At 36.8% G+C, this 24167-nt stretch overlaps 1 protein-coding gene across 10 annotated transcripts in view; it reads right to left on the reverse strand.

The window, feature by feature from the left end:
• The window catches only part of LOC106078104 (alkylglycerol monooxygenase-like), a 41860-nt gene that overhangs the window by 17449 nt on the left and 244 nt on the right, over positions 1–24167 (reverse strand). The window contains exons 1-7 of one of the 10 annotated variants that reach the window (XM_056045686.1): positions 9998–10104; positions 9230–9569; positions 7100–7147; positions 6855–6982; positions 4758–4909; positions 4266–4369; positions 3724–3819 (exon numbers count right to left, since the gene is read on the reverse strand). In XM_056045686.1, coding sequence (XP_055901661.1) covers positions 3724–3819; positions 4266–4369; positions 4758–4909; positions 6855–6961 — 459 coding nt within the window. In that variant the 5' untranslated portion in view covers positions 6962–6982; positions 7100–7147; positions 9230–9569; positions 9998–10104. Of the gene's footprint in view, positions 1–3723; positions 3820–4265; positions 4370–4757; positions 4910–6854; positions 6983–7099; positions 7148–9229; positions 9570–9997; positions 10138–18077; positions 18097–24036; positions 24074–24167 lie in introns of those variants that run through there. The other 9 variants (XM_056045680.1, XM_056045681.1, XM_056045682.1 and 6 more) reach the window with 9 other exon arrangements.

Consider the following 24167-nt stretch of genomic DNA (forward strand, 5'->3'; position numbering starts at 1 on the left):
AATTAATGCGTTGTAGACACCAGGAGAAAGAGTTTCTGAAGATCAGAAATGTAGAAAAATGCTTGGCGGCAGGGGCTTCGACCCGTACAACTCTGACTGAGCTTAAGGAGCTTCCCAAACATCTTTTCTGGTCAGCTCTGTGGCGAACATGTTTTATTGTAATATATTCAGAAACAAATAGAATTAAGCCCCTTGCACGTCATTAGGACGTATATGACTGCAAGCTTCATCCACAGAAATCAGTCGAAGGCGACTTTCACAGCCACTTCCCAGCTGGTGACATCAAAATTCAGAACAACTAAAAAGGTTTGACGCCATGTTAGACGTGGACGACCATGTTTTTGCGTTCCTCTTTTCGGCTTTCATGTTAAGGCTGACTTTGTTAAACGTGGTTTGTCTTGTCTAATGATATGTCTCATAAATGTCAATCGAAGTTCTGTCGCCACTTTCTTAGACATCGAATACCTGTGCTGGAAAAGATTTTTTATTTCGATATGTTAATCGTAGGGCGTCTCAGCCATCACCGCTCAGCCTCTTTCAGCCTTCCACGTCTTGAAGTTAGGCGGCCATTGGGATAATGATTGTATTGAGTAGGTGGATTTTAATCTCCAGGCTAATTGATGTGTTTGTTCAGATAGACCGTACTTTTTTAAAGACGGCCCCTGCTGTCCAATCCAACATACAACATTATGATAGACATTTCCATCACTTTAGATAACACTGCCTAGAAAGGTTACATTTTCTATTTGTTCGGGATCTGTAGGACCAATGTTGATGGGGTACTGGGTAGCCTGCACTCAATATGCATAACATTGAGGGCGTCTTTATACGTCTTATCGTGTATATATCTTTCTATACTATAAAGTAGAATGTGAGGTGTATGTATGTTACTTATAGACATCAAAACCGCTTGACCAATCTTGATAAAACTTGGCAGGAATGTTTCTTGGGTACCAACTTAGACCTTAGTGTATGTATTGTAGCCCTAAATCAAATTTAAGACCCTAAAAAAAATAAAGTTGTTTGACTCTATTAAAGCTATAGTATTTTATGGATCTAGGCCATGTCTACAATGTTGACATGATAAAAGATCGAAAGGATTTAGACCTAGATCTAATTTTAAGAAATACACTTTGCGCAGATAGTTTTTTACTTTGACACAGGAAAATACAAAAGAAGATCCATTGATTTCATTATATAATAAAATTAACCTTCAATTTTGTGTTTCAAAAGCATTTTTTACATAAATTAGTTCCTGATATTTGTGACTACAGATTTCCTGGCGAACATTTTTGTTTTTAATAGATTTGAATGTATCGGCTTCGGGTAAACCCATTTTTCGCAAACCTAATTTTATTTTCGTAGCGAAAGAGAAAAAACTTGAAAGGATCATTAGCTAAGTTTAACATACATCTAAATCCAATCCACTAGATTAGTAAACACAAACTTAGACCCGCAGGCCGCGGGTAATGTCAGGCTAGTTTAATTATATTTCAAAGTAATGCTATGTCGTCTACAAAATCCAACTCGGTTTGGTTTACGGCACGGGAACCCGAATGGGATAAGATGCACCCTTACCTCATATTCGTCTCAATGTTGAAGAATTCCAGCGTCTGTTGTGACACAACAGCTTGATTTGCTTTCGACGCTGAATTTGGACAAATTGTTGCGAGATGCCTTTTTCTCTTGCTATTTTTCAGAGTGATTCCGATGGACGCTATCAAACTTTTTTTAAAAACTACAAAACAGATCAACATTCTTTGTTGGCATTCCAGGCTTTGCTCAACATAAACCTGTTCAGTGCTTGATTTTGTTTTGTTTTTTTAGAAGCAGCTGAGAAACACTAGCATACTTTTAAACCTTTTCGCGCAAGGAGCTCTTAAATAATCTCTAATACAAAAAAGGTTCAACTCAATCTTTATCAATTCAATAATTGTACATTTTTAATTTATATAATAACTTTTGACAAACTATTCAAAACAAACAAAATAACAACGTGTAAAAGAGAATCAAAAACCATTTTCGGGTTCAACCAATCAATGAATTAGCTTACAGTTTTATTCTTCAACAGAAAGAAACAAAATAAACAATAGTTGTTTGTTTTTTTAAGGGGAGATTTTTTCCTGGGGGGGGGACACCCCCGACCTTCCCGCACCGGGTGACACCGACCCTAGTGACGCCACTGTCACTGTGTATTTGTTTTGTAAAATATTTTACGTTTCGGGTGTTCCTTTAAAGTTGAAGATAGTTTCTAGTCCAAACCTTCATTCGGACGACGGGAGATGGCAGCTGGAAGGGTATGAACCCGAGACCGAATGACAGTTCAGTGCATATTGCACGACCAGGCAGCAATCCTCTGTGGCCAATTAGCTAGTATTTTTTTTGTGTGTCCCAAACATGAACATAAACTGTTCAATTTCAAGAAAAATCGTTAAAGCCGTTATAGAGATACGTGTCTACCTCTAGGCAGTGTCAAACACACACGCGTACTTCGCAAAAACATAGTGTTTGTTAAAATATTGACTGCAGACAGAGTGCCTGTAAACGTAGTGACTGTCAACATAGTGGCTGCAGATATAATGACTGCAAACATAATGTCTATAAACATAGTGAATGTAAACATGGTAACTGTCAAAAGAGTGACTGCCAACCTGTAGACAACGTGACTGCAAACATAGTGACTGTAGACAACGTGACTACAAACATAGTGACTGCAGACAACGTGACTACAAACATAGTGACTGTAGACAACGTGACTACAAACATAGTGACTGTAGACAACGTGACTACAAACATAGTGACTGTAGACAACGTGACTACAAGCATAGTGACTGTAGGCAACGTGACTGCAAACATAGTGACTGTAGACAACGTGTCTACAAACATAGTGACTGTAGACAACATGACCACAAACATAGTAACTGTAGACAACGTGACTACAAACATAGTGACTGTAGGCAACGTGACTGCAAACATAGTGACTGTAGACAACGTGTCTACAAACATAGTGACTGTAGACAACGTGACTACAAACATAGTGGCTGTAGACAACGTGACTACAAACATAGTGACTGTAGACAACGTGACTACAAACATAGTGACTGTAGACAACGTGACTACAAACATAGTGACTGTAGACAACGTGACTACAAACTTAGTGACTGTAGACAACGTGCCTACAAACATAGTGACTGTAGACAACGTGCCTACAAACATAGTGACTGTAGGCAACGTGACTGCAAACATAGTGACTGTAGACAACGTGTCTACAAACATAGTGACTGTAGACAACGTGACTACAAACATAGTGACTGTAGACAACGTGACTACAAACATAGTGACTGTAGACAACGTGACTACAAACATAGTGACTGTAGACAACGTGACTACAAACATAGTGACTGTAGACAACGTGACTACAAACTTAGTGACTGTAGACAACGTGCTTACAAACATAGTGACTGTAGACAACGTGCCTACAAACATAGTGACTGTAGACAACATGACTACAAACATAGTGACTGTAGACAACATGACTACAAACATAGTGACTGTAGACAACGTGACTACAAACATAGTGACTGTAGACAACGTGACTACAAACATAGTGACTGTAGACAACGTGACTACAAACATAGTGACTGTAGACAGCGTGACTGTAAACATAGTGACTGTAAACAAAGACCTAGTAAATGAAATCATGCTTTGTATCCAGACACCTACCGTTGTGTGAATCCAGATTTGATATAAAAAGTTGAACTGCAGGTGAGCATAGAAGACTGATGGCGGAACAAATAAAGCCATTGGAGAATAAATCAACTGTGGATGTAATTTTTAAAATATATATATATGTTGCAAAAGTTGCTAAATAATAGTTGTTATAGTTTTTCTTGGGGCCATAAAATATTAAATAGTTTTTATTTATTCTTCTTATATAATGCAGACGTTACTTCAAAAAAGAAGATGGTTATGTCCTAGGCGTCATTTAAGACCTAATCAGCTTGTCTCTTTGAGTGATAAGTGGTATACCTCGGTTAGGGAAGATATGGATTAGGAAGCTTCTCTTGTGAAAACAGTGGTCTGTCAACTGAAATATAACTTTTACGAGGAAAACTCATCTAGACCTAAATGCAGCTAAATATAATATTATTCAGAAAAAAGTAGTGGTTGTTTTCAAAGGAGAACAAGGAAAAAGAATCCACACCTAAAGCAGAGGCAGAGAGTTATGGTGAACATGTCGTATATGTTGTTGTTTTTAAACGAACCATTTTAAAATAGTGGTCAAACATTGAATGTCTAACAGCTGTTGTTATATTGTAGTCTTCCGAACTATGATGGACATGATGTGTAGCCCAGCCAATGTTAGTTTCTGAAAAAAAAATAAAAAAAAGAACGTGCACGACATTTATTATGCGAATTAGAATATGAAGTGTTATACTGTTGTTGTTTGAATGTTAAAACGTACTTAGAAATTTTGTCTTCATGTACAGGTATACATTTAAAATTTCATTAAAAATCAATAAATTAGTGGAACCTGGTTGTTTTTATTTTTGGTAAGAGAACTATGTCAGCTCAAACTAATCCTTTTTGAACATCTGAATATTAATGTGTAAGTACTTAACACGCCTTTTAAAAGAGTAAGTACTTACCGTGACATAAAAGTGAGCAAGTACTTCCAGTGACCTAAATGTAAGCAAATACTTACCGTGACCTGTAAGTTAGCAAGTACTTACCGTGACATATAAGTGAGTACTTACCGTGGCTTATACGGTGAAACCAATAATACAGAAAATCTACTGTCAGCATTTCAAGTATCCATGCCCATGGATTATCCCAAGGACGATCCACGAAACGAAGGTTATCATAGATCCAGACGTAGGCCAGTATCTCCGTGGATCTGAAAAGGAGCCTGTGAGAGAAAGTATTTGAAAATACAAATACTGTTATGGTGATAGAAGAATATTCCATTTCCATTGCAAAAACAAAAGCAAGGAAAAAAATAAAAGTACTTTAAAAAATACTTTCTTATACAATTTATAGAGCTATTATTTTGCTCTTAATAAGTAATGATTATTAGAATCTAAAAAAGGAGCATGTTTTAGCCCAAACCATTCCTGCCTCTCCCGAGAACATGTGAGCTTGCGCTCCCAGAGCTATTTTTATATGTAATTTTATTTTTCTACTTGTATAGGTTAGAGCTATTTTTATGTATTCTATTTTTTATAGGCTAGTGCCAGAATTAATATTTGTACTTCCGCTTTTTGTTATATGGGTTAGGGCGGGTAGTATAAATAGTTAAATCCATGCTACATCCTGTACAGTTGACCAGCGGTCAGTAAAAGTATACCTCTGTCTGTGTGACAGTTGATGATCTTTGTGATCTGGTGTATACGTATTTAATCATTTCTATATTTCTGTACCTGGGACGGCCTGCTATTATTACTGCTGATTATAGCTGCTATTACACTGCTGAAATACCTGCGGAAATACATGCTGCTGTGTTTTAGCTGCTGTATCTAATATTGCTGCTGTAGACAGTGTAGATCTAGTGTTATTTTGTTTCTGTAGCTTAGACCTTAGTCGGCTTAGTGGCTTATACTGTAACTATAGTCTGTTCTTAGTGAATACTAATAGTAAGGTACTAAGACTAAGGTGTTTCTGTTTTAGTTGTAGTTATGGGTTGGTTGTGGTAGTAGAATATTGTAGATCTAGACTAGTTTATTGTAGTGTGTTTGTGTAGATCTAGGTCTAGTGTAGTAGTTGTAGTGATTTAGTTAGATCCAGATTCTAGATAGTTGGTTTGATCAGTTTGTGTTAGATAGATTAGTTGGTTTGGTTAGTTTGTTGGCGTTTGTAGTGGCGTAGATTTAGAGGGTTGTTTATAGTGGTTGGTGTATATATTTTATTTTATTATTGATTTTTTTTCTGTACATAAAGTTTCATTTTGTCTTATTTAATTTCAAGTAAAGTTTCGTTGGTGCTTTCATTTAGTTTAGGTTAGTATGTCTGGTTACTTAGGCGACTCTAGCCCCTTCGTCGTAGACTGAGGTGTCACAGATGAAACCCACCCAGTAGAGCTAACATCTGCCTACTGTAAATAAAATTTAATGTTGAGCAGAGAAAAGGTCCTTCTCGCGCCTCCTGACCTGCTCACAAACAAAACCCTGGTTAAGCGGCGAGGGCGGCCAAGGCCAACCCCCGATGACAATGTTGGATCAAACCCAACTGGGCGCCCTTCAACGCAAAGAAACTGACTCTTATAGGTACATGGATTGTAAGAACCCTGAACCAATGCGGTAAACTGGCCCAACTTTTAAGAGAGTTTGACTCTTACCGGTTGGACATCCCTGGGCTGTCAAAATTGAAGAAAGACTAAATGTGGCACAACAAAAATGGCTGAGAACTATGCATACCAAGAGTTGTTATGACATGGAGGCCAATACGAGGAAAGCGCAAACAGTGACGTCCTCTTATTACTTGGCACCACACCTAAGTCTAATTTAAGCGAATTTATAAATCTGCTAGATTTTATAATATTCGAATGAAAGCCCCTTAATTCCACACCTAGAAGACTGCGCGCAAAATGTTTCTGAACATTGATTTGTTTTCAATGAATAGGGCATAGAAATAGAAACAAAAAGTCCAACATAAAAATGGCAGCTGTTCCTCTAAATACCCCGAATGTGCTAAGAGTTCTAAGAGATTTAAGAGAGTGCTGCAGTCTACGCAATCGGGGTCCTGGTGGTTCCACCTGGTATCTCTAGTGACAATTTGCCTACTTAAGTAACTCTCGAATCCTTTCTTAATCTTTTTTGTGTGTTTTCAAACCAAATTTTAGCATTAATCTGTCGTACATTGGTAGCGTGCTCAACACTGCATGTGAGATGTTACTAATAGTGTCATTGAGTCGTGGCCAATCCTTTCCTTGAAGTTTCAACGTGAAACACTCCAACAAAAACATGGCGATGAAATACGGAAGTGTCTGAAAGTAAAAAGAGAATGAGTGATGGTTTGATGCTTGGAATTTGTTACAAAACAAGAACAACCCTAATCCAATCAAAAAAAAAATTTCTAAGAAAAATTACGTAGGGAAACGTACCACTAGATACTGCCATTTATCTCAAAATGGTAGGGCTTAACTCCCTTTCTGTTATTTAAAAAAAAAATTAATTACTGTCTACAAAGAAACTTAATTATAAAACATTAAAGCACAATACAACAAAAATGTTCATTCGATAGGCCACAAAGGCTATGAATATGCCACACAGGCGTTTATGTAGTCATACAAACTAAAACATAGTCACAAAGATTTTGACGAAGTCACAAAGACTTCAATGTAGTCACATAGACGTCAATGTTGTCACACAGAATTCAATGTAGTCACATAGACTAAGTAATAGACATACAGTCTTAGTTGAAGACAGACAGTCCTGGTTCGAAGACACGCAGTCTACAATCATCAAACAAAATCTAACTGTTGATGACACAAAGTCTTTGATCAAGAACACATGCTTGTTAGAAGCCACGTAGGCTTAGGGTCCTATATCCAAGATAAGTGTGACAGAATGTCCGTTACGACGTTTTCTTTACCCGGAATATGCTGCACTTCGAATTCAAAGTCCCGAAGCATCAGAACCCAGCGAAATACCCTAGAATTTACCGACTTAGAACGAAGAAGAAAAACCGACTTTCGTGTGTTTTAACAGCAAAAGGTTGCGTGATCTGTGCATCAGTAGCTATTATGAATTCCTTCTAGCAGCCAGGTAGACCCAGTACCGGTTCTTCAGCAAATGCCTTCTTTATCTTTTACATCGATGCTTCACAGTCATGTGACCATCTGATCTCATTGGGTGCTTCCTTTCTGGCCAGGTTTGTGAGTGGCTCAGTGCAAAATCTGCTATAAATCTTCGATAAAGTTGCAGAGTCCCAATAAACTACGGACCTGTCTCTTGGTTGTTGGCTGTGACGAAGATTCATAATTCGTTGTGGTAGTTCAGGTTGAGGTCTCAGTGAGTGTATTCCAATTACAAAACCTAGAAAGAAAAATGCTCTTGCAACCAATCTCCACTTTAGATGGTCTCACGGTGAAATCATTTCTCATCAATGTATCTAGAACCATTTCTATGTGTTGTAGGTGGTCTGACCAAGTAATGTTATGAATGCAGATGTCGTCTAGGTAGCACAGTACATGGGGTAGATTAGACAACATCTTTCTCATCATCCTGCTGATCATAGCAAGCCCGAAACTCATGACATTTAACTGAAACGTATCAAACGGACTACTAAATGATGTAAGTTGTTTAGCTTTATCTACCAAAGGTATCTGCCAATACCCACGGGTCAGGTCTAGCTTTGTAAAAAATGTTGCGTCTGCCATTTGAGGTAACAAATCTTCATAATTAGGTAATGGTTCCGAATCAAGCACAGTAACTTTGTTAAGCTTCCTGTAGTCAACACATATTCTTACTGCGCCTGACGTTTTCCTAACTACCACTATAGGTGCTGTGTAAGGTGACTCTGTTGGTTATATAATATCTAACTTCAGCATCAACTGTATCTCTTCTTCCACTTTCTTCATGTAGGCCTACCCTAAAGGTACTGGATAAGGTTTCTGTTTCACCGGTTCAGAGTCTTTGAGAATGATTTCGTGTTTGATTGCTTCAGTTCTCCCTGGTACATCCGTCAATATATCATCATATCTAGATAGTACTTCCTTCACTTGCTTTTTTTGCTCTTCTGATAGGACTCTTCAATTTTTTTTAATCTCTCCAATGAATAATTGTGCATATTTTTAACTTGATCTGAGAATGGGAAGTGGGGGGAATGCACATTTTACCAGAAAGACAGAGGGAGTTGATTTGTAAAAATAATACACAGTAAAAAAAAAACAACTAAATAGCACCAAAAAAAAAAAGAAAAAAAAATACTTTTTTAAAAGTAAAGGGGAAGAAATGTGTATTTATAGCCATTTATAAATCAATACTTTAAGATTGATTTTCTTTCTCAATACCAAATTAAAATAATTAATTATCAGTAATTAATTAAATAATTACTTTTTTAGATACATATTTTGTTAAGAACAATGAATATTGTATAAAGTTTCAACTCGATCCGAGAATAGGAAGAGGGAGAAATAATGTATACAAAAATTGTACCAGACAGACAGGCATAGTGATACATATCTACTTTTATTATCAAACAACGTAAAATAATGCTAATGATAATTCACCTCACGTCCAAAATCTGGCACATTTTCTACTCTCTCGTAGGATGTTTCATTTGGAGTCACTAAATTCTGGAGTGGTGGAAAAGGCTTGGAGTCCATTTATTCCTGGCGTAGAAATCTTTAAATACAAATAATTGAAGCTCTATAAAAAAAAGAATAAAGGAAACAAGAGGCTATGTTTGCTACTTATAACTAACAGTTTGTTTTGAGGTGTTCTGTTCTTCAGCAGTGGCTACATTACTACTGTTTACTAGCGCCACCTAAAAGGGGAAAAGACGCTATCAGTTTTGTGTGGCCTGTCTGTCCATCCGCCTGTCCGTCCTTCCGGTTTAGATCTCAGAAACTAGAAGAGAAAATGAAAATAGGACATCATGATATTTTAGATCATTCAAAGTTCTGATGCAACGGCTATTTTTTTCTTTTCTGAAAGATGAAAATCTAATTTTTAAAATCAATTATGCAAGCAGTTTTTTCATAAAAAATACACCATTTTTTACAACTATTCAATATTAATAGTAACAAACACTGATAAAAAGACTACGATTAATATTCCTTTAACGAAACTCGACCCTGGCAGCTCCAGAGAATGACTACTCTAACATAATAAAATAATACAAATAATAATAAAATAATAATAATAATAATACAAATAATAATAATAAAATAATAATAATAATACAAATAATAATAATAAAATAATAATAATAGTAATAATAATAATAATAAGGCTTGTTTTCGAGTCTGAAGATCAATGAGAAATGCAGTTTTCACCCATAGTTACATCTCTTCAAATAAACCCGAGCTTAGACTCGGTAGCTGTTTAGAATTGGCTTCTTATAGCAGAAGAAAAAGTTGTGGCCTGAATGAGAAAACTTTGTTTACTGGCAAGACAATACTATTTAAAATTACGAATGTAAGCTATATTTCAGAAGCAGGTCATGACATTTCTCTTAAGTGTCAGTCAATTTTTAGAATGTATCTAAAATCTATGTTGAACCCAAGCAGACCAAAGTAGATAACATGCTTTAACTTGTCTACTTCCCTGTTAAAGAAAGGTTCGAATTTTTTTAAATTTTTTTTTTGTCATTCAAAGTAGACTTATTCAATATGAGTCAGATCAACGAATGGGCTTTCCCTTATATTCTGTTTTTCTATGTATGTTGGCCTCTATTCACTTGTTGTGTGACATGTGTCTTTACAGTAAATGCCTATGGTCACGGTAACCTAATTGCAGACCACGAATACGATACGTTGACTAGGCACATCTACAACAACTTAAAAATGTAGCGCCACTGGTATAGATGGCTGGAAGGTGACGCTAAACCATAATCAAGATCAGGCAATATTTTCTAGATTTAACTTTGTAAAAAAAAAAGGAAATTCTTTAAAATTATTTTCTACTTTATGAAGCTGTTGATAGTTTACATTCCTCATTCTATTTATTTCTAATAATGCTTCATTTTTATAATGAGTATTTCTGGTGAGCGTTGCATAATTCAGTTCTTCTATTAAGAGTCAATTTATTTATTTAGCTCTGTAATGAAGACAAAGAAACTTTTGAGTGGAATGTGGCTATTCACACTGAAAATAGTGTTTAAATAAAAAGACTTAAACCAAATTTTGAGATGAGTATTTATTGAAAAGGGGACGCTGTGGCTGTGTGTTTAAGCGCTTGGCTTTGGAACCCGAGGTCCTGGGTTCGAATTTGGTGATTTTGAGTTTCGGTATATTTTAGGTATCCCCGAGACCACCCATCTCTATTGGGTACATAGACCTAGATTTTCTTTCGTTTCAGGGTGTTAGGCATGGGGCTATGGGAAAGAGTGTCACCTTTCCGCCTTTGGAGCCGTATTGTTAACTATCGTTGGTGAAGGTGTATGAAGCTGATTTTCTGTATGGCGCCGAGATGATGTGTGTGTGTAGAAGGTGTGTTATTGTTAATTGAACAATTATTAATGTACTGTTCACCATCTGGAAATTGATACCTAGGGAAATACCTTGTTAAATTATAATTATGTATTATTAAATATTGTTCTTTGTTAACAGTTGTTGGCTAATCGATGATGTTTTAGTTTTATCTTGTCTTCGATGACAATTATTTGTTGTTCAAGTTACTTCGCTGTTATATGCGAGCATTCTTTGTTTGGTTTTAATTGATCAGGAGGAGGAGCCCTGGCAAATACATCATACCCTAGATGAGCCCGGAAAAAACCCACCTGACAGCATCCACATTCCCTGTGCGATTTGCCGCACGTACAAATAATGCTAAACTTCTGGATGCAGTTGTCGAGCTTCACATTTCCATATAGTGCACCAGAAGATAGGCAGAGGTTTTTAAGGTCTACAGCAACAGGCTTGGACGCAGACCCAACGTTGTGTTGATCTGTCCGGCTCATTGAAGTAATGGTAACAGGTACTACAGGAGCAAAGGCTTCAGGCACATAACAGACTTGGGTTTCTTCATTTGTCTCTTTCCGTTCGATTCGGTACATCCCGTTGAGATCTTCACACCATCGTTGTCACGTTTCTCGTCTTGAAAGTCATACCCACAAGACTTGCCCACAACACGGTCACAGACAATGCTCCAATCCGTAGCGTCTCCATCACCACTGTTTTTGCAGCCACAGTCCTGACCATGCAAATTCTTCACCAACGTGTCTACAGGCAACTTCTCCTTCACCAACGAGTCTATTCCTCCTTTTGCTTGAGACACCATTTTATCAAATTGATCTGTTTGTTCTTCCACTTGCAATACATTTTCATCTACCTTGTTCCTCATCCTGTTATTTTGTTCACGTATTGCATCAATATCTTCCAGTATCTTGCCAAAGAACTCAACAATCTCCGGCTCATTTTCAAATGGGTAAGTCTTCGGATCTCCTTCATTATCGATCAGGGCTTGCCGGAGAAAAGCTGTAAGCTCCTCTTTGCTACCACCAAGCTCCAGGCATCTGTAACAAAGTTCCTACCTTAGCTCTTTAACAGAGTTGGTCTAGTTGTTTCAAAGATGCCATTGTGATCGAATCCTACCTCCTTTCGCTGAGTCGCCTACACTCTCACTTCTGACACAAAGATACCAGAAAGGTAGAGACATAATATAAAAATGATATAGTAATTCAACTAATTTTGTTCACAAACGATGATTTCTCCTTAAAAGTAGGACCGCCCACTTCACTCAAATTGTTAGGTGGGAAGGGCAGTAGATGTATTCGCACCCCCCCCACCCCTTCCAATCGGCTAACAGGGGAACGACATAATATAAAGTAAAGATCGGTTGAAATATCAATTTAAAAAAAACGTTTCATCATATAGATATTTAATTGAATCTGTTAACAAGCTGTGATTTCTACAAATAAATTGGACCGCCACCTCACTCGAAAGTTTATGGTGGGGGGGGGGGCGATATTGATGCCATTGCCACCTCCCCACTCAACCAAATCGGCCAACATACAAGAAGGGGGGGGGGGGCTAATTAATCTAAAAATTGGTTTAAATATAATAAATTAGTATATATTATTAACATAACTTATACATTCGTATACAAATTGCTTTATTTCTTTAGTAATATTCGTCCGCTCCCCTCTTTTGCCAACGGGACGGCGTGTGACTGTGGGCAGGGTTTGTACCCGGGAAAATCAAGACGACTGCCACACTACCAGACAGTCATCGTATGACTATGAGTGGAATACGGATGCTGAGACCTTTATTACAAGTAACTCTGATTTGTACTCATGTAAAAACACTTAACTTTTAGAGAATACAAACAAAAAAAGAGATTACAAAGAGAGTTTGTGTTATCACACAAACTCAGAGGCGGCCCCCTCAGATCACTGTCGGATCCGCCTATTCGCAAGAAATATAAAGGACGTTTTTTTATTTTAATTGTCAAATGTAATAATATTTGAAAAATTCATTTTCCGTTGCAAACAATGTTTTTTTCTGTAAAATGTTTTACAGTTTTGGATGTTCCTTCAAAGTTGAAGATAATTTACTTCTTATCCAAACCTCCAGCAGGACGACGGGGGATGGCAGCGAGCAGGGTATGAACCCTGCACAGTCGAGATAATCAGTCCAACCAGCAAGACGTACGACCAAGAATTGCTCTTAATTTAATAACAAAATAATATCCTATTATTGATAATAGGCATGACAACCACCGAATATGTACAATATGTCAGACGAGCTATTTTAGACAATCTTTTGGCAAAGATGTGTAATAAAATAGGAAAGAACAGGTATCGAGCTTGTACTTCAGCAACATCTGCTCGATGTCTCAGCTTAGTTACCAACAGAGCTATTGTCAATTTCATTTATATGGAACTAAAATAAGGATGTAGATCTACCTAAACAAAACTTATGATTTAGCACCCTTTAGATCTATATTTACTAGATCTAAATCTAAAATATAAATTTGGAATACTTTTGATTCCTTATGAAGTCAAAGGAAAAAAATCCACTAGGTCACACGGCCAAGTTAGACCAAAAAATGTTTTTATCAATACGAGAAAGTTGTCGAGGATTCATAGACATTTGTGCACCGAGATCCTTTAGCATTTCTTTAAAAGAATTCATTTCATATGACGTCAAAGGAAGAAAAATGGGCTAGAGAGTTAACGAAGGTTCATAACATTGGTGCACCAATTGCTAATAGCATTTTATTTTATAAATATATAAAATTTAAAACCGCATTTTTTGTGCATTTTTTCTATCAATCTGTCCGTCATGTTAATATAAAAAACGGTTAAGAGCTGCTAAAAATCTGATTAACCTTTAATTTCACTTCAGAAACATCGTAATTTTTCTAAGTATCTATAATGGAATGTTTCAGATGTTTTTCTATCTATCTATCTATCTATCTATCTATCTATCTATCTATCTATCTATCTATCTATCTATCTATCTATCTATCTATCTATCTATCTATCTATTTTCTCTCTGCGGCAGCTACAGGAGAAGAGCAGAGAACAAAAGCAGCCCCTCTTCATAGCTTTTATTGATTTGACCAAGGCCTTTGACCTTGTTAGCAGAAGCGGTCTGTTTGCTGTACTAGAGAGAATCGGCTGTCCAAATAAGTTAAGAAAACTAGTGTCAGCTTTTCACGAAAATATGCAGGGCACCGTTCAGTTTGGAAGTTCTTCCTCCAGGCCATTCTCCATTAAAAGCGGTGTAAAACAAGGATGTGTACTGGCCCCTACACTTTTTGGCATCTTCTTCTCAGTCGTACTATCCAGTGCTTTTAAATCCCTGGAAGACGGAATATACATCCATAGCAGATCCGATGGAAGGCTCTTTAACCTGGCACGTCTTAAAGCCAAAACGAAAAGGCGTCGTATCTTGATAAGGGAGCTGCTGTTTGCCGATGACGCGGCACTCGTATCTCACTCACAAGGAGGTCTACAGAAGCTAGTGAACGCCTTAGCAGCTGCTTGTCAAGAGTTTAGCCTTACTATAAGTCTCTCCAAGACCGAAATCCTGGCACAAGACGTTGCAGAAATACCTATAATACAAATTGGGAACCACACCCTTTCAGTGGTGCAGGAATTTACCTACTTGGGTTCAACAATTGTCAGTAACCTAGACTTAGACATCGAGCTGACAAAAAGGATAGGAAAAGCTACCACAGCATTGGCAAAACTCTCCAAGCGCGTCTGGGAAAATGGTAAATTGACCACAGCGACCAAAATCCTAGTCTACAACGCCTGTGTTGTGAGCACTCTCCTTTATGGCAGTGAAAGCTGGTCAACATACATGTACCAAGAGCACAGATTGAATAGTTTCCACTTGCGCTGCCTGAGACGCATAATGGGCATCTCTTGGAGGGACCATGTCTCCAATCAGGAAGTTTTGAGACTGGCCAATATGAACAGCATGTATGCTCTCCTGACACAAAGGAGATTACGCTGGCTCGGACATGTCACCCGCATGCCAGATGGTAGAATCCCGAAAGATATCTTATGTGCTGAGCTTGTGGAAGGAGTCAGACCCAAGGGCCGCCCAAGACTAACATATAGAGATGTCTGCAAGCGAGACATGAGAGCCTCAGGCATCAGTGAAAGTATGTGGGAAAACATAGCCAAAGACCGGAGTGCATGGAGACAGGCTGGGACAACCCTTGCTGAGAACAAAAGAATTGAAGCGGCTTTAATCAAGAGGGAAAAAAAGAAAGCTGCCCTGTCTGCTAGCCCTAAATCAGAGGCATACAAATGTACGAATTGTGGCAAAGTCTGCCGTTCTAGAATTGGCTTGATTAGCCACACCAGATTCTGCCCCCTATCAAGATTAAGCCAAAACCAGTGACTCACTTGGGCGCATCCATTGCCTTTCGAGACAAAAGGAGCCATATATATAGATCTATCTATCTATCTATTTATCTATCTATCTATCTATCTACATATCTATTTATGTATCTATCTACCTATCTCTTTCTCTCTCTCTCTCTCTCTCTCTCTCTCTCTCTCTCTCTCTCTCTCTCTCTCTCTCTTTATATATATATATATATATCATGGGCGTAGCCGGGGGGAGACGGGCTTTAGTGACTGATTTTTTACTTTGATTTTGTATTTTATGTGAAATTTTAAATCTTTCTCTCCTAACTGACGATACCAACGTTGATTCCACCAGAATGTGGTAAATAATTACGGAGAGAAAGAGTTGATACTAAACCATCACTTGCCTCAGCGCAGCCAAGGGGGTTTTGAGCTTAAAACCCCAACTAGGGGGTTTTGAGTTTAAAGCCCTCTACCAGGGGCTTTGCAGTTTAAAACCCCTTACCGGGGGGTTTTCAGTTTAAAACCCCCTACCAGGGGATTTTGAGCTAAAAAAAAAACCTACCAGGGGTTTTCGCAGTTAAAATCCCCCTCTTCTATAAAACAAAACAAAAGAAAATGCAAACAACAATCCCCACATTCCAAGAGCACAGTTAAGGAAGATTTTGATTTTTAAACCCCTTCCAAAATTTACGATAAACCCCCTCTTCAATATGAAAAAAGCAATATATGGACTTAAAATGTTATGAGCGTAGCTAAATCGGTTTTTACTCAGTTTTAAGTTTAAATTCCTCTCCATTGGAGTTTGAAGCTAAATAATACATCTTCAATAAAACAAAAACATATTACACACTCTAGAAACTATGAGCGTAGAAAAGGAGGTTTTGAGTTTAAATCCCCCTCCAGTGGAGTTTAAAGCTAAAAAATGCATCTTCAATGTAAAAAAAAAAACAAATTACGCACTCAAAATGCTATGAGCGTTGCCAAAAGGGGTTTTGAGTTTAAATCCCTCTTCATAAGGGTTTGATGCTAAAAAATACCTCTTCAATATAAAAAAAGCTAATAACACACTAAAATTATTGGTGGTTTTGAGTTTAAACTCCTCTCTTCCAGATGGTTCTGAGTTTAAAATCCCCCTACAGAGCGTTTTGAGGTGGGAAAAACCTCTATCTTCAATATTATTCTAAAGTTACCACTAAATGGTGTTTTGAATGAAAAAAATACAACAAATAAGTCCTGAGATTTTTTAGTTTAAAACCCCCAACAGATGATTTTGACGATAAAACTTCCCTTTTCGATATAAAATCTAAAGCAAACTACAGTCACCTAATTCCAAGAGCGTATTCAAGAGAGGTTATACATTTCCACAAGTGGCGGGGCTCCATTAATACAGTGCAGTGAATAGTCATCTGCCGAAATTGAAAAACACTAAATGTGGCTCAACAAAGATGGCTAAGACACATTTTAGAATACAGTTATAGAGATTCGGTCTAAATCAAGGAAATCCCTTGCCGAACTGGGAGTCGACCCCTTAGTAAGAGTGTGACAGAGCGTCACATGAGATTTTCGGGACATGTTCTCCGATAAAATGAATTACGCATAATAAGAGTTGCGATGACATCCTAGTACAACTTTGCGCCACACATTCATGGAGGTCCTCAGAGCAGGTGTGAAGAGGCTTCAGACATTACCAGTGACAGATTTTTGTGGAAACAGCTTAACGGCAAATGCGTCGAACTGCGCGGAAGGGTCTAAGCCAGTTAGAATAGCACATTAGGTTTTTGAAATAAGACTTTTAAATAGCAGAAAAATGCACTGTAGATACCTCAGAATTTGCATTTTGTTGGCATTCAATACTAGAAGTATTGTCCCCCCCCCCCCTAAAAAAAAAATATATATATATTGTTATAAACGAGTTTGTAGTCATCTGACCACCTAGAAACGTCGAGCGGCGTTCTGTCCGGTTCGAGAAGGCCAGTAGGGACCCTATATAAGAGCGGAGGTGTCGCAGTCAAGACGGTTCAGAAAGGAGGTTCACGAGAGACGGTTCACGGCAGGGGTTCAGAGCCCGGTTCACTACAGTCCGGTCGACTATAGCACAGTTCAGCGGTGTGGTTCTGTACGGAGCATTACGACGGTTCAGTGCGGAGTACTGTCAAGTACAGTTGAGACGGCTGGCGTCTTGATCTTGGTCGGCGATCGAGTCCGACACAACGAGCCTAGTGTGTGAAGTCAGTCCTGAACTGTTGAACCCAGTGCAAGCCCGGAACGAGACGGAGAGGCCAGTGCAAGAGTTGATACGGCGGAACGGTGTTATCGGAGAGATATTTGTACAGTGTACGTGTTGCCAATTGTACAGTATTGGCTGTTATTTATTCAACTATTAAAGTGTTACGTTACTTTGGAGCACTGAGTTGTCAAGTTCTTTAAGTTGGTGGTGTAAGGTGCAGTTTGCAGAGAGCCTTGATAGTGAGATTCGTAACAATATATATATATATATATATATATATATATATATATATATATATATATATATATAGTAAGCGAAAAAGAGAATTCCAGATAAATTGAATAACGTTAATTACATTTGTTTGATGGTCTCCTATGAAAATGAGATGTACCACAGCCTTGTGGAAAGATGTTTAGAACATACTTTGGTGTTAGGAAGTTGTTTTCCATAAAATTTGGAACATAACATTAAAGATAAATAAATTTTGTAACGTTTTAGCTAGAAAATAAAATTTTGTGTAAGAGAGACGTGCGATTTTACATAAATAGAATTAAAATGTTTTTCATGAAAAATCCGGAAGAGTGATTTCAAATAGTTATTTTACGTTAGTAGATTTAAAAATTCGGAATTATTTTGGCGACAATTTGTAAGAAAATTAAAGTAATGTAGATCTATTTCTTTTTAAAAACAAAATCTGGATAATTCTTCACCAATTAAAAAACTTTTGTAAATGTTTCAAGAAGAAAATAAAATGTAAATTATGTCTAAAAAGGGATTTTAAATAATTGTTTCTAGTATTTCTTATTTTAAAATCCTGAACAACCTATTTTCGATATTTTTGGGGAAAAAAAGTCATTTGACATAAATTTGTTTTAACATGAAAATACGGAACAATTTGATATTGATAATTAAACTATAGTGACGTATTGTCCAAGAAAATTAGTGTAATATTAGTCAATTATGCAATTTCAAACAATAATTAGACGAAATTTATCTTTTATAAAACAGTATTCGGAACAACATTATAGTTAATGAAAGAGAGAATGAGAGAGAGAGAGAGTGAGAGAGAGAGAGATAGTGAAAGAGAGTGAGAGAGAGACAGACAGACAGACAGACGTTCAGCAAACACAATTTAGCTAGATAATGCTAAAGCCATTTTCCTTTAAGTCTTACAACGTGAAAGAGATGAGTTGAAAGTTTTCGTTCTGTTAATTTTATATTTTTTTCCCACATTTAAATGAATGTTTAAAACTTTGCTAACACTTGCTGGCTAGAAATAGCAGGACGCTTAGTATCTCCAATACTTTAGTTACTCAATAGAAATCTTCATAACACCATCAGCTCGCGATTTGACTTCTCCCCTCAGTCCTGAAAACATGCCAACAATGTCTCAGATAAAAGCATTATGTTTATTGTCTCATGTATGTTTACTTTCGTGTCTGCTCTGCTTTCATAACATTCGAAAGTGTGTATCCATTTGTTTCCTGATTATCTTATCTTATATAATACAGACGTTACTTCAAAAAAGAAGATGATTACGTCCTACGCGTCATGCATTTAGTCATGCATATTAACCAATGACTTAAATTCTGCCAAGTCACTGGTTTTCCTGGCTAGCTCAGGCAACCCATTCCATGCTCTAATAGCACTAGGGAAGAAGGAGTATTTGTACAAATTTGTCCTAGCATATGGGATGAGGAATGTGCCTTTATCTTTGTGTCTTTCAGAGTATTTTATTAAATTTTGTTTTTGTATTTGAAGATTATGGTTCAGTGTTTTATGTATTATTGCTACTTTACTTTTGAGCCTTCTGTCCTGAAGGCTTTCTAAATTTAGTGATTTTACTAAAGGTGTTACTCTAGTCAAATGTGAATATTCGTTTGTTATGAATCGCACTGCTCTATTTTGTGTCTGTTCTAGTTTCTTAATGTTTTCTTGAGTTGAGGGGTCCCAAACAGAGGATGCATATTCTATTATTGGCCTAACCAAGGTTAAATAACATTTTAGTTTTATGTTCTTATTTGATTTATAGAAATTTCTTTTAATAAATCCTAATGCTTTGTTTGATTTTTTTGTAGTTTCATCAATATGTGGATTCCATGACAGTTTTTCATTTATTATAACACCTATGTATTTTGCGTTTTTAGTCTGTGTTACTGGTTTGCCATGAATAAGATAAGTGGAATTAATTTGTTTTAGTTTTTTTGTTACTCTTAACAACTGACATTTTTCTGGGTGGAAAGACATGCTCCAATTTGATTCCCATTTCTGTAATTCATCTAATTCTCTTTGTAAAATATCTGTGTCTTGTGTTGTTTTTATTGTTCTATATATTATGCAATCGTCTGCAAATAATCTAACTTTTGTTCCTGAAGTAATGCAATTTGGTAAATCATTTATGTAAATTAAAAATAGTAGTGGACCCAAGACTGTTCCTTGAGGTACACCTGAGTTTACTGTTATCGGTGTTGATTTAGAGCCATTTATTATTACAGTTTGTTCTCTCCCTATCAGAAAGTCTTTAATCCACTGATGCAGTGGACCATTAATGCCGAAATATTTTAATTTTTTAAGCAAACTATGGTGGTGAACTTTGTCAAAAGCCTTAGAAAAATCTAGTAAGATAGCATCTATTTGTTCACTATTATCTAAACCTTTTGAAAAATCATCAATTAGTCCTATTAATTGTGTTTCACATGATCTATATTTCCTAAAGCCATGTTGGTATGGTGTGAGGACATTATGTTTGTCTAAGTGGTTTATGATGTTGCTACATATTATGTGTTCTAGGATTTTACATGTGATGCTGGTAAGTGATACTGGTCTGTAGTTTCCTGGGTCAGATTTTTCTCCTTTTTTAAATAGGGGGGTGACATTAGCTTCTTTCCAGTCCTTTGGTACTCTGCCCTGGTTAAGTGAAGCCTGAAAGAGTATTTTGAACACTGGGGCTAGCTCATTACTTAGTTCTTTGAGTAATCTAGCTGGAATACCATCAGGTCCAGAAGCTTTATTTGGTTTGGTGTTGGCTAATAGTTTTTGAATTCCATTTTCTTGTACTACTATATCTTCTATGTTGTCTACTTGGTTCAAATTCAGTAGTATGTCTTTGTCTCCTGGGGCTGAGAATGCTGCTGCAAAGTATTTGTTTAGAATGTTTGCTTTAGTTTCATTATCATTATGTATTATGTTATGTTCATCTTTTAATGGCGCTACGCCTGTTGTTTCCATTTTCTTAGACTTAATGTATGACCATATTTTTTTGTTGTTGTCTTTAGATATTACATTGTTTATGTATTCACTCTGCAGCTGTCTGCTTACTTTTTGGGTTAAGTGTTTAATTTTTATATACTTTTTGTAAACTCTTTCTGCATTAGTTTCTTTAAATTTTCTATATAGGTTTTCCTTCTGTTTACAAAGCTTCTTTAGTCTATTGTACATCTGATTTCCAATACTTACATAAAGGGATTTATTTTAAGGATACAATTAGTTCAATGAGAAATTGAGAAATTAAATTAAATGTACTGCATCCGTTACATCATAGCAAGTATCCTGTATCTTAGAAATATCTCAAAAATGCAATAAAAAAGTTTCCGGAAAAGTAGTGTATTTGTTTAAATCACTACGGCAGTGACTCTAATGTTTGCTTATTTGTTTTAAAGTGACAGTTTGTACCCCGTAAGAGAAACCTAGTCTAATATTCATTTATGGTCGACATCCTTTGATGAACTAGAGCAGGATGTTAATGGAGGAGTTCCGATTTCGAAAAATGTTAATTGATTCCTAAACTGAGTCCGTAGTTTATGATTATGTTAGAATGTTTATATTCTTGATTATGATGGGAAATAAAATGTTTGTATGCATTTATACAAAGTTTAAATCAGTTTCATCTGTCTGTCTGATAAAAGTTTAAACTCGTTATTTCTTTCACACTAGTGGAATACCCACGTAGGTCCATAGAATAAAACAGGGAAAATTCCCCCGAGAATAATTCTGGCTACACCCGAGATTTAATTGTTTATATTGTATTAACTAACACTTTGTGGACATCTTTGTCAAGTGTAAAAGAAAACGTTTAATTTGGACCAAATAAATTCTACTCTCAACTCTAGATCTATAGTGTTATAACTCTGCCATGCGCACCGCCATCTAAGCTAGAAGGTGCGCACTGTGATAAACTAGACCAGTGATTCCCAAAGTGGTCTATATAGACCCCCAGGGGTCTACGAAGACCTCCAAGGGGTCTACGAAAGTAAAAAAATAAATTGGGGGTCTATGAGATGTCCACGGGGGTCTACGACAATAGATTTCATTTAAGCAGGTCGTTACTTAATTTTCACATTCCATTAAAATAATTATTTCATACACTAATAAATGATTTGTACCCGAGTTAATCCTTTTAATATTTATACTGCTATTCAAACGAAACATTGTTGTATTTAATTTCAATACTTATTTAAATAGCTTAATTTTGTCTACATGCAACTAATATTTAGAAAAAAAAGAAATGTAGACAGTACAGCATTAATTATTTAAAATTGGGATTTATTCCTTCCTTGTTAAACACACAGTTGCCTAAGTGACTCTTTTATGACGATATGAGACCAGTTACGCTGAAGGATCATCTGAGACAATGCCACCCTGACAAATATTAAGATTTGAACAACTTTCGAACACTCAAAGTTCAGAATAGACCCACAAATTCTCTGTTCGAAATCATATAGAGAAGATTTTGGTTTGTGGGCGTCTTTCAAGATTTCTTTACTATAGCAAAATACGGAAAACAGCAAAAGTCAAACATTGATTTTACCAGCCGTTTTACAAAAACCTACATCTGTTACTATTAAAAGAATTTCTTTAAGCGACAATACAGTTTAAGGTCGCTTTGGTGGCATGAGTTATAAAATTAAAAGCTTCTTATGTAAATCTTTGCAAAAGATAGAAATACAGATTGGTCTGACAAGGCGTAGCGCTGTGTGCTAAAAACTGTCTAATGGTCACCATCTCATCTCATTTATGCCTGTGGTCCTTTCTGGGCATAGGCCACTAACCAGCTTTCTCCAGGCATCTCGGTTCTGGGCGAGACTCTCCAACTGTCCCCACGTCTTGCCCATCTGCTTGGCTTCTGCTTCCAAATCGCGGTGCCATGGTAAAGCTCGAGCAGCCTTCCATCAGCTTAAGAACACCTGGGGATCTAGGGAAAAAAGCACCACCAACAAGATTAGGCTATATAACACCATTATTAAGCCAATACTACTTTTTGGAGCAGAGACCTGGAGAACCACCATCACCACCATGAAACAATCCAGGTATTCATCAATATCTGCCTGAGGAAGATTCTTATAATCCGCTGGCCAGACAAGATCTCGAATGAGGAACTGTGGCAAAGAACAAAGCAGCAGCCCATTGAAGCAGATATCCTTCAGAGACGCTGGAGATAGATAGGTCACATCCTTCGCCAGCCTGCATCCAGCATAACATGGCAAGCCCTAGCCTGGAAACCACAAGCAAAGAAGAAAAAGGGACGGCCCAGGGATACATGGCGCGAATTGTTCCCGTCTCTTTATATTTCCTTAAGGTTGACCCACGAGACCTGGTTTAGGCTCCAGTTACTCGCCTTTGCCCCTCTCCTGTTAATGAAAACAGTTCCGCAGATTTAATATTTGAGCCACACGTGAAAGATCAAGAAATACACGAGCAACTGCTCTTTGCGAAACCTTTTACAATGATACTTAAGGCATATTCGTTAATTAATTAATTAATATTTAATGTAAGAAAGACTAATTCATAGAAAAACAGATTCGTATATAAAACATTATATCCGTAGATGTGTAGTTTTAAATTACTATTTCACTCTTCAACGCACTACAATTAGAAATTTGTTTAAAAATAATGTTGATGAATTTGCAAAAATTTTCAAGCTTAGTAGGGGGTCTACCGAAAACCAGAAAACATGCCAAGGGGTCTACGAGACAAAAAAGTTTGGGAACCACTGAACTAGACTGAGAAGGATGTCAACATTAAGAAGGGAACGATTTCCGCCCAAGTTGAGAGCCGAAGTGAAAAGACTGTGCCTAAGAAAGATGTTGTTTTGTGTATCTGTGATGTCGTGTAAATAAACATATATGTGCCTCGTTGAGTTGCCTCCCTTAAGTTATTACAATATTTTAAAAGGGAGTGCTTGCCTCATTATCACTGCGACCACAATTGATATCAATGAACGAGATTTTGAATTAAAAAAAACATTTATGTAAGTTAATATTACACTGAATGACTAGTAAAAACAAACAACTTAAAACGTAGAGCTATAGGTTTACCACTAGATTTGACATTACTTGCTCAATCTAAACTCTAGCAAATATTTTGTTAGGACCTTTATTCTGGATGAACTGACTAGCATAAGATAACGCAAGAAACAGACAAGTGGAAAAAAATATACAAATTTAAA

The sequence above is a fragment of the Biomphalaria glabrata genome, chromosome 11 (genome assembly GCF_947242115.1).
Source record: "Biomphalaria glabrata chromosome 11, xgBioGlab47.1, whole genome shotgun sequence".
Lineage (NCBI taxonomy): Eukaryota > Metazoa > Mollusca > Gastropoda > Planorbidae > Biomphalaria > Biomphalaria glabrata.